At 63.8% G+C, this 14,809-nt stretch overlaps 2 protein-coding genes across 6 annotated transcripts in view; one reads left to right on the top strand and one right to left on the bottom strand.

Annotated features, from left to right (window-relative positions):
• Positions 1–645: 645 nt before the first annotated feature.
• Positions 646–14,809, bottom strand: part of NOS1AP (nitric oxide synthase 1 adaptor protein) — a 30,245-nt gene continuing 16,081 nt past the window's right edge. For 2 of the 5 annotated variants that reach the window (XM_068690225.1, XM_068690223.1), the window contains exons 3-12: positions 11,079–11,171; positions 10,832–10,905; positions 10,207–10,315; positions 9,969–10,110; positions 9,081–9,238; positions 8,668–8,835; positions 7,835–8,000; positions 7,386–7,535; positions 2,328–2,589; positions 646–2,227 (exon numbers count right to left, since the gene is read on the bottom strand). In XM_068690225.1, the coding sequence (XP_068546326.1) occupies positions 1,780–2,227; positions 2,328–2,589; positions 7,386–7,535; positions 7,835–8,000; positions 8,668–8,835; positions 9,081–9,238; positions 9,969–10,110; positions 10,207–10,315; positions 10,832–10,905; positions 11,079–11,171 (1,770 nt within the window). In that variant the 3' untranslated portion in view covers positions 646–1,779. Of the gene's footprint in view, positions 2,228–2,327; positions 2,590–4,775; positions 7,536–7,834; positions 8,001–8,667; positions 8,836–9,080; positions 9,239–9,968; positions 10,111–10,206; positions 10,316–10,831; positions 10,906–11,078; positions 11,172–14,809 lie in introns of those variants that run through there. The other 3 variants (XM_068690224.1, XM_068690226.1, XM_068690228.1) reach the window with 3 other exon arrangements.
• Positions 3,271–4,251, top strand: SPATA46 (spermatogenesis associated 46). The gene is made up of 2 exons (XM_068689964.1): positions 3,271–3,376; positions 3,791–4,251. The coding sequence occupies exons 1-2, from the start codon at positions 3,271–3,273 to the stop codon at positions 4,249–4,251; spliced, it is 567 nt and encodes a 188-aa protein (XP_068546065.1).

The following is a 14,809-nucleotide window of genomic DNA, read 5'->3' as shown; positions in this document are numbered from 1 at the left end:
GCGCCGCCCCGGGTCCCTCAGTACAGCCCCAGTACCCCACAAGCACCGCCCCGCTCCCCTCAGCGCCTCCCCGGTACCCCTAAGCACCGCCATGGTCCCCCCAGTACAGCCCCGGTACCCCCAAGTACACCCCTGGTCCCCTCAGCACAGTCCCGGTTTCCCCTCAGCGCCTCCCCGGTACCCCCAAGCACCGCCCCGGGTCCCTCAGTACAGCCCCAGTTCCCCCCCAAGCACCCCCCGGTCCCCTCAGTACAGCCCTGGTACCCCCCAAGCACTCCCCATGTCTCCTCAGTACAGCCCCAGTTCCCCCCCAGTTCCTCCCTGTTACCCCCCAAACACCCCCCCAGTTCCCTCAGTACAGCCCCGGTTCCCCCCCAGCACCGCTCCAGTTCCCCCCAGTTCTTCCCTGTTACCCCCCAAACACCCCCCCAGTTCCCTCAGTACAGCCCTGGTTCGCCCCCAGCACCGCTCCAGTTCCCCCCAGTTCCTCCCTGTTACCCCCCAAACACCCCCCCAGTTCCCTCAGTACAGCCCCGGTTCCCCCTTCACCGCCCCAGCTCCCCCCCAGTTCCTCCCCGGTTCCCCCTCAGCTCCCCCCGGGGCCACAAAAGGGGTGCTAGGTGTCAGCGATTAATAATAATAATAAAAAAAAAAACAACCCCACCCGTTTATTGTGCAATCCGCATCTTTTGGCCCCAAGTACACGTGCGGCCCAGAGGCCATAAATAGAGGGACAGGACCCGCAGTGGGGCGCAGGGGTGGAAGACACTGGGTGCTCGGAGAGGGGCTGCGAGCCCTGGTCCCCATCGAGGTGGCCCTACAGGCGTTCAGCGGGTGGCACGGACACACACACCGGTGTTTGGGGTGGCAGCGGCCACGCACAGCACAATCCCATTACAGGCTCTCTGTCCCAGCACCCATGGGCTCGGGAGCAGCAGGAGGAGAGGCTTCAGCCCACCTCTGGCGCCCCAGACCCTGCCACACGCCTGCCACCAGCTCCAGGGGACGCGGTGCCCTCAGCACTACTCCTGGAAGGCGGTTTGTGGCTTTACAAGGTCCTATTTGGGGTGTCCGCCCTTCAGTAGCACCGGTGGGGCTGTGTCCCAGCCCTGCCCAAAGGCAGTTCGTGCCCACCTTTGGGGCGAGGATGCTCCAGGTACCGCGTGCCATCCCATAGCTGCTTCCTCGCACTTGCCCTGGGGTCCCCGTGCAGGATAACCTCTCCAGAAACGATCATGGAGCGGTATCAGGGGATTGCGTGGCTTCCCGTGTCCCGGTTTCCCACAGAAGCTCCACCGCTCCCCAAAATCCCAGAGGGCAGGGGAGGTGGCCCGCACAGAGCGAGGTGCCCACCGGGGCAGCTCGGTCCTCCCCATGCCACGAGCACGGGCTGGGGCTCCACAGCAAAGAGATGGCACCGCAAAGGGACGGGACGGCCCCTGGACACAGCTCGGGGCTGGGGACAGCGTGCGGCAGGGCTGGGGGGGTCCGCGGGCAGCCCAAAATGGGGCTGCTCAGTGGGCACAGGGGGTGGGATGTGGGTGTGAGGAGGGTCCTGGCGCTTCTGCACCCGCACACGAGGCTGCAGAAGCGGTGGCAAGACAGGCAGTGCTCCTCCGGGGCACCTGGGGAGGAGGGGTTCAGGAATGATGGCTGAGGAGTGGCTCCTGCCAGCCTGGGGTTCCCCCCCCATCCCCAAAATAGCGACCCCAAGAACAGCAAGCGGCAGCGAGAGAGGTGTTTGGGAGAGCCAGCCCCCACCGTGCCCCTCTCCCGCTGCTACTCGAAGGACAGCAGGTCGGGGTGGGTACCCTCTGCCTCCCGGCTCGGGGTGCAGGGCTCTGGGTGCCCCGCGCTCCCCGGCAGCTCATGCTCCAGCCCTGGGCCCCGGGGGGGCTTCTCACTGTGGGGTGAGGTCTCCAGGCTGCCTTTGTGGATGAGGTCGGGCACGGGGAGGGCACCAGGCGGCTGGTCCCCACTTGGTGCCGAGGCACCGGTGGCGCCGAGCACCCCAGGGTGCTCAGGAGGGGACAGGTCCCTTGTCCCCAGCCACTCCTCGGCAGGGTCAGGGTGTGCTGGGGGCGGCTCGGGGGGCTCCGCCACACTGCTGCCCACGGGCTGGGGTGCGATGAGCATGTCCTGCGGGGTCTTCAGGGCACGCGGAGTCCTCTTCTTGGCGACGGGGGGCGGCGGGTCCAGCCGGGGGAAGGCGTCCAGCCCCAGGGGCCTGCAAACGGAGCGCAGCAGTGACACGCAGCCCCACACCAGGACCCCTGCAGCCTGCCCAAACCTCCCTGCCCCGGGGCACACGCAGCGGGGACACTCACCCCTCCTCGTTTCCCGGCTGTCCCGTGCCCAGCGCGGCACCGGCGCTGGCGTTCACCTCCGTCACCCCCACGCCGGGGGGGCCAGCCGGCTCCTTGCGGCGCAGGAGATCGGTCACCTTGGCCCCCACGGCCTTGCCCAGGTTGCGGAGGTGCTGGCTGCCGGCAGGGCGGGAGGGCTGCGCCAGGGTGCCCGCGGGGCCGTGCTGCGGGCGCGGGGTGGGGGCCGTGCTGGCACTGGCGTTTTCAAACATGCTCTGGTCCACTGAAAGGGAAAGGGAGCGGAGAGCGGGCGTGAGCGGGGCTGCAGGGGGTGAACGTCTCAGGGCTGCCCACCAGCAGCAAGTTGGGGACACGGTTTGGGGACGGGGAGGCTGCTCCCGCGGCCCCGCAGCCGTGCCGTGCCTGCGCAGGGCAGTGCATGCAGCGGGGACAGCGCGGGGGGAGACGAGGGAGCAGCAAGCCCAGGGCACCATGCTGGCACTGACAGCACACCAAGAGCGTCTCTTACCTGGTGCCGAGCAGCTTGGGAAGCAGGTTGTGGGGAAAAAAAAGAGAGAAAAAGAGGGTTTACCAAGGGGACAGCAGGCCTGGCCCTTTTGCATGCTCTCTCCATGCTGCCAGGCAAGGTGCGGTGCCGATCCCCTGCCTGGCTGCCTACAGCGATGGGATTCACCGGGTGCGGGCACAAAACCCCGATGTTTCTGCACCACCCTGCGCTGGGCCAGCTGCAGCCTGTGTGGCTGAGCACCCCCACACCTCGCCCCTTGCGCCCTGGCAGCCCTGAGGGATGGAGCCAGCGGGTCTCTGAGCACCGGGTCCCTGAAGACCCTCGGAGAGGCTGCGCCCGGTGCCCAGCAGCTCCCTGGGGTGCCCTCAGTGACATCAGCTGCCGGAACCATGGCAGCGTGGAGCCGGGGCCTGGCACGGAAGCTGCACCAGGGCGATGGAGAGCTTTGCGGTGCCGTCCCTTTGGGTGGGGGCCATGCCCCGTGGCACCGGGAGGGGCAGCCTGGAGCCCTCCTGCCCCCAGGGCCTGCCCGCTGAGGCCGGTGGTGCCCGCGGGCAGCACCCAGGCAGGGGGGCTCGCAGTGCTCCGGCCAGACAAACCTGCCTAGGTGGGCAGGGGAAGGGGGCCCCACATGGCAAAGGGTGCTTGTTAGACCCCGGGGGGGTCCTGCTGGCGCAGCCCGCCTCTGCGCTGCTCTCTTTCTCACCCCACGTCTTCCCAGCAGGAACCCCAAAAGCTGCGGGTGCTGCCTCCAGCAGTGCCAGCTCACCCCCGTGCCCGTGCAGCTCCGCGAGGGACAGCCCCAGCTGGCTGCAGGGTGAGCCCTCCTCGTGCCGCCGGGTGTCTCGCCAGCATCCTGCATGCATCCCACGGTGGAGGGGATGCTCTCCGTGCTGGACCGGGCTCGTACAGGGACCCCCACCTCACTGCTGCCCTTTTCCCTTTGCAGCCGCAGCCTCGGCGGGCAGCGAGCTCCCTGCTCGCACCATCTACCGGCCCTGGTTCTCACCGTACAGCTACTTCATCCGCAGCGCGGCAGCCCCCCAGCAGCACCTCTCCTCCAGCCTGGCCACCGGCACCCAGGAGCCGGAGGAAGCCGATCGCCTCTCGGAGACCATCTGCTCCTCCTCCTGCTCCTCGGAGGATCCCCAGCCCTCCCAGAGGGGCCGGCAGAACGGCGGCAGGGTGAGCATCACCGTGCGGGACATCCTGGCGGCCGCGCGGGGCCAGCCGGTGCCGCAGCAGGGCTACAAGTGCAGGGCGTGCTGCCGCGTCTTCCCCACGCTCTGGGCGGTCAAGACCCACATCCAGCACAGCTCCCAGGAGGGCTACAGCTGCAAGGCGTACTACCGCAGGCTCAAGGTCCTGCTGGAGAAGGAGAGCCAGGAGCAGGAGGGCCCCCCGGCACCCCAGTAGCCGCAGCCGCCGCGGGAGGGCACTGCTCCATCGCTGCAGCCACCGGCGCAATAAACGCCACGCGGAGCAGGGCCTGCTGCTCTCCCGCAGCCCCTCGCTGACACGCTGCTCCCGATGTCCTTTTAGAGGCCGTTTCTGACTTTTCTCTTCCCAGCAGCCCCCCCCCAAAAAAAAGGCACGGAGCCTGGAAGGCGCCGCTCAGTGTCTGGATACCCTCGAGGCAGCATCGGGCACCCTCCGACCGTCAGCCAGCCCTGAGACGAGCCCACCCGGTGCCTCTACCCCAAAAACACCACTCGGGGCACCTCGCCCTCACAGCCAGCCCGCTGTTGGCACCACAAGCCAGGCAGAGCCGAGCTGCAGGGGAGGGCTGGGGGTCCCGCGGGGAAGGATGCTGGGTTTTGGGGGGGCTGTGTGATGCTGGGGGTGCCGGTGCTGGCTGCCAGCCCGGCCTGGCAGAGCGTGGAGGGCAGGAGGAGTACAGAAAGAGAGAGCCAGCGGGAAGGAAGAGACAACAGAAAGCCTTGAGAAATAGAAAGATTTATTTAGCAAAAGCCAATCAACTGATGACGACACCCAAGGGTTAAGTGCACTTACATTGACAGATCGGTTTCCCAGACAGGCTGAGTCGACGGTTAGTAACACGACAGTCGTAGGAAAAAGAAAGGACAAAAAATAGAGCTATAAATTCCCAGTCAAGGTCCGTAACAAAAGTGAGAGGCCAGAGAGGCGTTCGGCAGGCAGCGCCGGGTGAGGAGGAGAACAGAAGGGCTGAGGCTGGAAGGGCCCTCAGGATGTCACCCACTCCCAGCCCTGATCAAGCAGGGATGCTCAGGGCAGGCTGCCCAGGACCACGTCCCGGTGGTTTTTGAGGATCTCCAAGGAGGGAATTGGTGCTGCCCCTCGTGGAGCTCCTGTGGTCCCACCAGTGCCTCTCCAGCCCGTCCAGGGCTCCCGGTGTCACCCACTGCCCCCAGCTCCGTGCCACGGGCAGCCTCGTGAGGGTGCCCCCATCCCTGACCAGCTTCAGCCCCATTTTGGCTTCAGCCTCCCTAACTTCACCCCCAGGTGAAGCCCAGGCTTGCGAGCTTGCCTTTCACCCTCCTCCCTGCCCTAAGGGCTATGAACTCCACCATCCCATGGTCCCTTCGACCTTCGTGTCCCCAGCAAGCCCCTGGCTGCTGCTCGGAGGCCCACCGGGACCCCCAGCTCCTGCCGGGTGGGCAGCGCCCAGCACAGCCCTCGCCCACCCCGGGGGGCTCACCCACACCCCATTCCTCAGCCCCGAGGGGATGGGGACAGGAGGAAGCCACCAACCTCCCTCGGCAGGGAGCAGAGCACGAGCTCGAGGCGGGGAGATGCGCAGCCAGGGGTTAGGCGCAGGCACAGCGAGCAGAGACAGAGCCAGCCGAGGGGAGAGCAGCAGGCAAGCAATGAAGCGAAGCAGAAGCAGGGCAGGAGGGTGGAAGGAGGGGAAAATGACCGTGCCAACCCCCAGCCCTCCCAGCATTTCCTCACAGGGGCTCTGGCTCATGGCCTCCTGGAGGCTGCAGCAGCGGGCAGCTGATAAATGTGCTCGCAGAGAAGGGAAAGGCTCCTCTGGGGGGCCCTAAGGACAATCACCGGACTCTGGGGGGCTGCTGGGGACCCTGATATCCCCAATTCGCCCCCCTGGAGGGTGCAAACCAGGCTCGTGAAGGAGCCCCCGTGCACAGCCGCTCCTTACCCGTGCCACCCGCTGCTCCCGGGCAGCTCCCAGCAGTGTGCACAGCTGGCATCACCTCCCGGGGGGGCAGAGACCCCCAAATAGGGCCCAGCAACCACCCCAAATCCAGACGAGCAGGGTGCCTGCAGGAGGAGAGCTCGCTCCCCACGGAGGCTCTGTGCGTGTCCCCGCACGGCCACTGCCAGCCCTGGCTCACGGGCAAGCACCTGCTGTGAAATGGGGTGGGTTTTGTCCATAAAGCGAAGCAGGGAGCCGGTGGTGGCGGTGAGTGCAGGGAAGGACTTAAAAACATGAGCACCAGAAAGGCTTCAAAGCCTGGCAGCCGTGCTGAGGACCAGGCAGCGAGGGGAAGGACTGCGCACCCCATGCTGCGCTCCCTGGCTCCCCGCTCTGCAGCCCCGGGGAGGGGCAGGCAGTGCCCACACACCCTCCTCCTGCCTCGGGCAGGGACCAACGCGGTCCCAAAACACCACAAACCCCAGCACCCTGCCAATGCTGCCCGTGCCCGGCCATCCCGTGCCACCTCCTCGCACCCCTTCACCTTCCCAGGCTCGTCCCTGGTGTCCCCCAGCTCTCGCCTCCTCTCCCACCACCTCCACATGCAGAAACCCCACTCACCGCCCCATACTGGCTCTTGGCTCCCTCCCATCCCCGCTCACCACCCCACAACTGCTCTCTCATTCCCCCAAAGACCCCCTCCTCTCTCACCGCTCCCCCTGCAGTTCCACCACTTCCACCACCTCCCAACCTGGCACAGGAGGCACGGGCTGACCCCTGCAGTTTGGGGCTGCTGTGTGCCACGGGACTCCGGCAGCGATGCCAGCAGCACGACAGGGCCCTGCGGGGCCGCGATGGTGCTGGGGGCCCTTTGCTCCCCTTCCTCCTGACCTCTCAACGCAGCCCAGGGGCAGGCACGGGGGACCAGGGCACAGCGCAAGCCTGGCACGAAGCTGAGGGTGCTGAGCTCGGGACAATGGGGCCGGCAGCAGGGACACAGCCTGGGGAAGGACGAGGGCTGTGCCCTGCTCCTGCCGAGCTGGCACGTCTCCGGGTGCCACTTATCTCCCCCGGGCACGGCACGGTGCCACGCGCTCCCTCCTCCGTCCCCGGCCCCGCCAGGGCTCCCGTCTCTCCACGCCACCTCCCGCCGTGCCCTACACCGCGATCTCATCCTCCAGGCTGTCTCCCAAATCCTGCCGGGGCTGGACGTTGAGCAGGCGCGGGGGTTCCTCCTGGGACCAGGAGTCCCGCTCCTCGCTCTCGTCCGTGTTGGACTCGTACTCGGAGGCGATGCCCGACTCGCGGAACTTGAGGAGCTCCAGGCTGCCCAGCGCCGGCTCCGCGGCATGCGGCCCCGAGCCCGGCAGAAAACGATAGCACTCCAGCTTCACCAGGCAGTCGTTCCTACCTATGGGGCTGCCCATGGCGCTGGGGAAGCCCGAGCCGGGGCCCAGCTGCGGCAGGTGGCTGTCCTCGGGCTGCGGGGTGGTCGGGTCGCAGAGCACGGGGAGGGCGCCGGAGCGGAAGGTGATCTCCAGCAGGCTGTCCTGGGAGCCCGCTGCAAGAGAAGGGCACGGCTGAGAGGCGGTCACAGAGCCACCCTGGTCCTCCTGGCCGCCACAGCAGGCTGCGGACCCCCTCCAGGGGAAGGACAGTCCCAGGGGGCCTGCAAAGAGCCAGGAGGAAAGGTTATCCGTCTCCCACCCCGCTCCTGCAGGGAGCTGACGGCCGCACAAGCTGCACGTGCACAAGCCGGGCCAGAAGGGCACTACCACGGCCCTGCAGAAAATACAGGAAATGTGCAAAACGGGGATCCCGTTAGCTGCAGGGGGACAGAACGGGGTAGGGAGCACTTACTGGTGTTGTTCCCCGCCAGCTTCAGCTCCAGCTCCTGCACCTGCTTGACCAGGAGCGAGATGTGCTGCAGCAGGTCCTTGTTCTGCAGCAGGAGCTGGTGCACGCGCGCCTGCGCCTCCAGCCGGGCTGCTGCCTCCGCGGCCAGCTGGTCCTTCAGCAGGTGGACCTGCGGGACAGGGGACAGCCCCGTCACACCAGTGTGATGACGATGGACAAGCCCGAGGGTGGAAAAGCTGGCAGGGAATGCCCAGGGGCAAAGCACCTGTTTGTTTCAGCACAGCTACGGATACACGAGCAGCTACATCAGCCCTCTGCCCAGAGCTCTCTGCCCAGCGCTGGTGGGCAAAGCAGGAACTGGCAGAGGTGGAGCCGCAATTAAATGCTGAGCAGGTGCAGAAGCTCAGCGCTGACAGCACCAGCCCGGAGAGCATCCCTCCTCCCGGCCCCACAGCTGCCTCCAACGCAGGCACCGGGGATGCAGGGAGGCAGCGAGCAGAGCCCAAATGTCACCGCTGGCACAGGGGCTTGTGCCACCAGCCCCCTGGGACAGCAGCCAGGAAGGGCGCTTGGCATAATTCAAGGAACTTCTACACGTATCTGGAAACACCTCGCTGGTCATCGAGGGAACTGAACGGCATTTCATCCCCCGCCAAGTAATTACAGGCAGAGATAATTACAAAACGGTCCCCGTAGCTACAGAGCCATGGGTCTGACACAGATCCCGGACGACACCGCGGATCTACTCAAGCAATTGGGGGAGCTCTGGGAGGTGTCAGGGGGCAAGGAAAGCTGGGGTAACCGGTAGAGGTCCAGGAACTCGTGGTGGGACGAACCTGCGCCACGGCCACTTGCGTCTGCTGCTGCTGCTGCTGCAGGAGCTGCTGCAGGAGCTGCATCTGGTGGTGGGCAGAGAGCGGCGTGCCCAGGTCGGGCAGCGGGGCGGACGAGGGCAGCAGCAGCTTGGGCGAGGCGGTCAGGATGTCCTCGGGGTGGAGGCAGCCCTGCAACACACAGACAGAGAAAGCGTCACCCCATCCGTGCCCCCGAAGCACGCAGGGGACAGGCTGCTGCATTCAAAGCAAGGGCACGTGCCCATCAGGGCACGGCTGCGGCGAGCCTGGCACTGTGATGGAGCACCCCAGGCCCCCAGCCAGAGGGCAGCAGCCGATGGTTTTGCTCTGGGAGCTGGGCAATGCTGCAAAAAGCCCCCTCCCCTGGGCACGGGGATGCAGAGGGTCCCACAAACCTTGGCGTCGGCGCTCGCCTCCTTGCCCACGGCGTCCAGGTCGGTGACGCCGCGGCTGAAGTCGAGGATGCCGGCCCCGGGCAGCGGCAGCTCCACGGCGTCGATGTCGGTCTCCTCGGCCGAGGTGGCTGCCCGCTCCACGGCGGTGAGGCGGCAGGCTGCAGGAGGGCAGGGACAGAGCTGGGACCCCCATACATCGCCCCCCACCACCCCATTGCCCAGGGCTCGTGGCCAAAACACACCCGGGGAACGGTAGCCAAAGCCCCTGCGTGCGTTCGGGGGAAATGGGCCATCGGGAGGCACAGAGAGCTAAAGGTAAACAGGAGGTGACGGGAAAAGAGACAAAAAAAAATAAAGAAATAAAAAAACCAGATGCTCAGAAATCCCCCAGGGAGCTGCACACCGCGGCCGGTACATTGTGGAGAGGAAAAACAAGCGGGGAGCTGCCCAGGTCAATGCAGCTGCAGAGGGTGGGCTGTGCCGGGGGGACCCCACAGCCTCCGGGGGTGCAGCATTTCCACACGCACACCCTTACACGCTCAGAGGGCCAGCAGCCAGCCCGCACATCGCTTGGGGACATGGGGACAGTCCCCGCTTTGGCCCCCGTCCTGGCAGTGGCGTGGAAACGCTTGCAGCGTGCGCAGCCGAGCACGGAGAGCTCTCGGGCCCCCGCTGCCCCCGCTAATGGGCTCGCAGCATGGGGGATGTCTGCGCGGATGCCGGCTGACACCTAGCCAAGGCTCCTCGCTGGGTGAGATCCCCCGGCTCCGCGGGGCACAGCGCCGTGCAAATCCGCTCCCCGCAGGTGGCAGCCAGCAGCCAGCAGCGCGGAGAGACGGCGGCTCTGCAGTCCCCCCCCTCCCCCCAAACCTCACCCCGGCACGGTACCTGGGACATCCAGGTCGTCCCCGTTCCTCTCGCTGTCCCCGTCCTCCTGCCCGTCGGCGTTCTGCTGGGTGTGCTGCAGGCTCAGCTTGTGGCAGACCTCGAACGCCTGCCCCACCGTGCGGACGATGCGCATGGCCTGGCTCTGCGGCGGGCGAGGAGGCGAGCAGAGCTCCGTCAGCACGGCCACCCCGCCGGGACACCCCCCCCAGCCGAGGGGTATCCCCCCCAGCATCCTCACCTTCTTCTTGGATTTGAAGACGTTGCACCTGAAGACGTTGCTCGAGCCATCCCTGGCGATGTAGCTGAAGATCTTGAGGTCCTGGGAGTCGTGGGACACATAAAAAATCCTGCCAGGAGGGAAACGGAGTCGGTTTGCCCCCAGCACACGCTGCCCGCCGTGCCCAGGACGCTGCAACGCCACAGCCTCTTTTCTTCTCCGGGCTGCTGGCAGCTGCCCAGCTTCTGCAGCACAGCCCTGCTAAAGCCCATCCATTTTACATTTTAGTTTTTTGGCAGCCGTGCTGCCCACACGGAGAACATGAACCTGCAGCAACCACTTTGCGAAGGCTGCCCAGGGATTTCTCTGCTCAGCCCACGCAGGGCAGCACCACGGGGCACCCATGGGAACGAGACCTGAGCGCCTCTTTGGAGAGGTGGCCTCTTGGCTCAGGCGCCTGCCCCCTCCCAGCACTAATTACGGCTCTAATTGGGATCATTAACAAGGGCTTAGTGGCTGTCCTGGGGAGCTCGGGGGGGGGGGGGGGGGGGGGGAGGAGGAGGCTTTTCTGCATGAGCTGCCCTCCTCCTCCCAGCAGGGCAGGGATCTGCGAGGGGCCGCTGCCGGACACAGGGCTCAGCCTCACCTGTAGATGGGATCGTGCACGACGAGCATTTTGTTCTCATCCCAGGCCCATTCTTTTTTCTGCAAGGGAAGAAGCTGAAAATGAGTACGTCAGATGCTGCCCTCGAGATCGAGCACGGCGCCGAGGCGGTGCCGGGACGCTGCTCGCCGCGGCTCTGCTGCTCTCCAGCCCCAGCTGACGGCCTCCCCTGCCCAAAATCCCCACGGGTCCCCATCGCCCCGAGGCGCCCCGCCGCGTGGCCGCCTACCTTCTTCTTCTTCTTCAGGATGACCTTCACGCCGTCCACCGACACGACGAGGCTCACCTTCTTCTTCTTGATGTTCTTGGCTTTGAACTCATACTGCAGAGAGAGGCCTGGGTGAGCCCTGAGGGCCACATCCCCTGCAGAGGGGCGATTTCCCGGCCCCACGGGTTTGCTGGGGGGGTTTGGGGCTGTTAGGGAGCTCCGGGAGGAGAAATGCTACATCAGCGGGGGTGCAGGGGGCTCGGCACGGAAACAGAGGATTCCTGAGGGCTCCGAGAGCCGCGCCGGGGGAGCTGGCATAATGCGATTACCCACTTCAGTTAGAAGTCACTGGATGGGAAATAAAACTCAGGAACTTCCAAAGATCAGTGGCTAAACACAAAGCTGCGGCCCAGCCCCGGGGAGAGACCACGATGCCCCTAAATCCAGCCCCGCCTGCACGCACAGCCCTACAAGCAGTGAGGGGATAAATGAGGGGGGGGGGAGAACAGCTCAGGCGCTCATTTTGGCTGAGCAAACTCCTACACTGCACCCAGAAATCGTGTCCTCTGCAGGAGCTGTGCTTTTGGGGTAAAACTATGGCGTTTTGTGGGGTGGGGGACCCCCAGCAGTGGGTCCAGGCACACACTCGTGGCCCTGGGGACAGCAGGCACTGGGCCAGCTGAGCCCAAGAGGCACTGAGCATCCACAACCCGGCACTGTGAGCATGGGAATCGTGCTCGTGACCCCCTTTTTGCTCCCCTCGCCCCCACCTCCATCCCGGTGGGATTTCGGGGGACCCACAGAACCGCTCCACCACTGACACCGGGTCCCCAGAGCACCGGTCCCACACACAGGGCACAGCGGCCCCACAGCCTCTACGTGCAGAAGAGGGATTTAATTAACCCCCTCGTTAGCCCATATGGGGAGCAGCAGCCGGGAGCCCCACGCACAGCCCTGCCCCGTGCCATTTCCAGCACCGCGTGCTGCATTAGCTCCGACAACCAGCGCCAGCAGGCAGGGAGAGCTGCTGGCCCCGACCTGCGATTTCATGACAAAAGACCCGAAAATACAATTCCTCAAAGCCACTTGGAAGCGGCTGGCGGGGACGAGCGATCCCGATGAGTCAGAGAAGCGCCCGGCGGGGTGACGCAGCTCGCTCCAAAGCCGTGGTGATGGGCTGCAGGACGCAGAGCTCAGGCTCCTGCCGAGCCTACAGCCAGCCCCCAAATCCCCCACCCACGAGCTGCCTGCAGGGCTCGTTCCCTGCGTCCCTGCTGGAGGGGGCTGCCCCCAAAGCTGGCCAACGAGGAGCCCCCTGTCACTACTAAGGATCAGTGCCACGACCACAGCGGTGCCTCTGAAACCCAACCATCCCGATTTAGCCCCAAAAAGGTGGGCTTCAGCCTGAGCACCCAGCACCAGGCAACCCAAAACCCTCTCCAAAACCCCGTGTGCCATGTGGTGCATGCTCCACGGCCCCTGCCGTACAGGTCCTGCTGCTCGCTGGTCATCAGCACCCAGCTGCTGGAGCCAGGGGATTTCTATTCCGGGTGACCCCGAGTGCTAATTAACCTGGGTTTGGAGAGATAGCAGCCCAAAAAACACCTCGTGGTTAGAGGGACTATTTTTAGCCTGGGATTCGGTGAGCACCAGCCCCGGTAATGCTGCGCAGACAGAGCAGGGCGCTTAGCAGAGAGGTTACCAAACCCCAGCACGGGTTATATGGGACGCAGGGGATACAGAGAGCCCGGCAGATGCCCCCACACGCCTGGCCCTACCCATGGCTGCAGGCCAGGGGCACTGCCCGGGCTCATCCCTCGCCCGCCCGCGCCGTGCCGCAGCCAAATCCCCGCGTGCCGAGGGCAGAGCTCCAGCAGGAACTGGAGGCAGCGAGGGAAGCGAGCGCTCGGGAGGACCCAGAGCCAGATCTGCTGAGTGCTCTCATAAATCTCGCCCTTTATCCCAGTGCCTAGCCCAGAGCCAAGCTCCCTCGCAAGCCTGAGCCACGCACTCGGAGCTGCCCCACGGCTCCACGTGTGCCAAAACCCAGCAGATGGCTCAGCATGGCCCTGCACACACACCTCACCCAGGGCCCAAGGACCGACCCGCAGGAAAACCTGGGGAAAGCAAAACCCATCCCAGTAACGGCGCTGGAGCAGCTGCTTCAGGAACAAACCCACATTTCCCCCCGCTGGGGGAACCAGGAGGCTCGGCTCGGCTCCAGATGTCTCCAGTTGGCAGGGATGAAGCCCAGGCTGCTGTTTCAGGCAGAAAAGGCTCAGAAATCATCACCCAGCCTGGCAGCAAGGAAGGAAGGAAGGAAGAGGGTCTGTGCAGCTCCCCCACCACCCCCTTTGCCTGTCACCGTCTTTCTCACAGATACCCAGATGGCGTGAAGGTTTTTGGGCCTTCAACCCAGGTGTTTTACCCCTCTCAGGGACAATTTTAGATTTTGAAGCATCCATAAAAATATTTCAAGCTTACATCAATTATATTAATCCTTGGCTATAGCAATGTGATGATCCCAGAAGATGCACAACTTCAGGGAAATGCCCCGAAATGGGAAAGAGCCATGGAAAAATGCTTCCCTTCCTGGGCCTGCACGGCTCCCCAGTCCTTCAGTTTGCCCAACTGAAGCTCCGGTTAACAGCTCTGCTAAAACACTCAAGGCTTGAAAAGAGACTTTTGAGATATGCTTTTTATTTGGTAACGTATTCAAGACCAAAACTAAGGATGTCTCACTAATGGAAAAAAATTTATTAGATGACTTGTAAACTCCAAGCAGCCGTGAAGCAAGGGAATAAAGACACTACCCTCTAATTTTACATTCCCCACAAAAAAAAAAAAAAAAAAAAAAAAAAAAAGTTTATCTTCTCAATTAGGAAAGAAGCATTTCTAAACAGTGGAGCACTGGAGTCTCAGCACTGACCTCAGGTTAGTGGGAGTCTCTTTTCAACATCTGTCTTTTATGCAGAGCTGGCTATTTAAATAACTTCAAAGGCATGCTCTTAGATGGAAAATAATGCCAGCTGGTGTATGCATCATTGCACAACACATTTCTACTGGCAGGGTATTAGAGCTGCCCTTTCTTGAGAGCAGAGGAACATATGTTACTTAATAGGGAGCGCATGTACCCTTGTCAGTTTGGAGGAAAATTATGTACGAGCCTTGAGTGCGATGGGTATGTGTGAAAAGCACAATAAAAAAAACCCTTCCACATCCCTAGAAACGTGTTATCTGCCCCTGTCTCACGGCTCCTACACGGCAGAAGTGTAAGGAAAGGTTTAGCCACGCCTGCAGGCTGTCGGGCAGGTGAGATGCTGGAGGAGGGAGACGGTGCCTCTCGGGGTTTGGCATCACCCTGCACACACAAGCATCTGAAACAGATCAGCCTGAACAGAGACGCCCTCATTTCAGTCCAAAAGCTAAACCTTGGTGGGTGCAGACCCCAATCTGCCCACCAGCATTCTCCATCAGAAATGGGCAGACTGGTGTCAGTGCTAGCAGAAAGCAAATAAATGTGAGGTTCCTCAGTGGAAGCTCTCCAGATGTCCCCATCCCAGCTGGTAAAGCACAAGCGAGGCTTCAACCCAGCCTCAGCTCGGAGTACTGAAGGACAGAGAAGCAGCAGCCTTGTGAAGTCTTCCCCAGCCCTTCGGAGGAGCAGCGGTAATGATCTGCTTGTGAAGGATTAACTTGTTCCCAAGTGACAGCTGAGGGCGAGCTTAATCAAGGCTCTGCAGCTCCAGAAA

The sequence above is a fragment of the Anas acuta genome, chromosome 8 (assembly GCF_963932015.1).
Source record: "Anas acuta chromosome 8, bAnaAcu1.1, whole genome shotgun sequence".
Classification (NCBI taxonomy): domain Eukaryota; kingdom Metazoa; phylum Chordata; class Aves; order Anseriformes; family Anatidae; genus Anas; species Anas acuta.
Note: the sequence above shows the minus strand (reverse complement) of the source record. Positions and strands in the feature narration are given on the sequence as shown.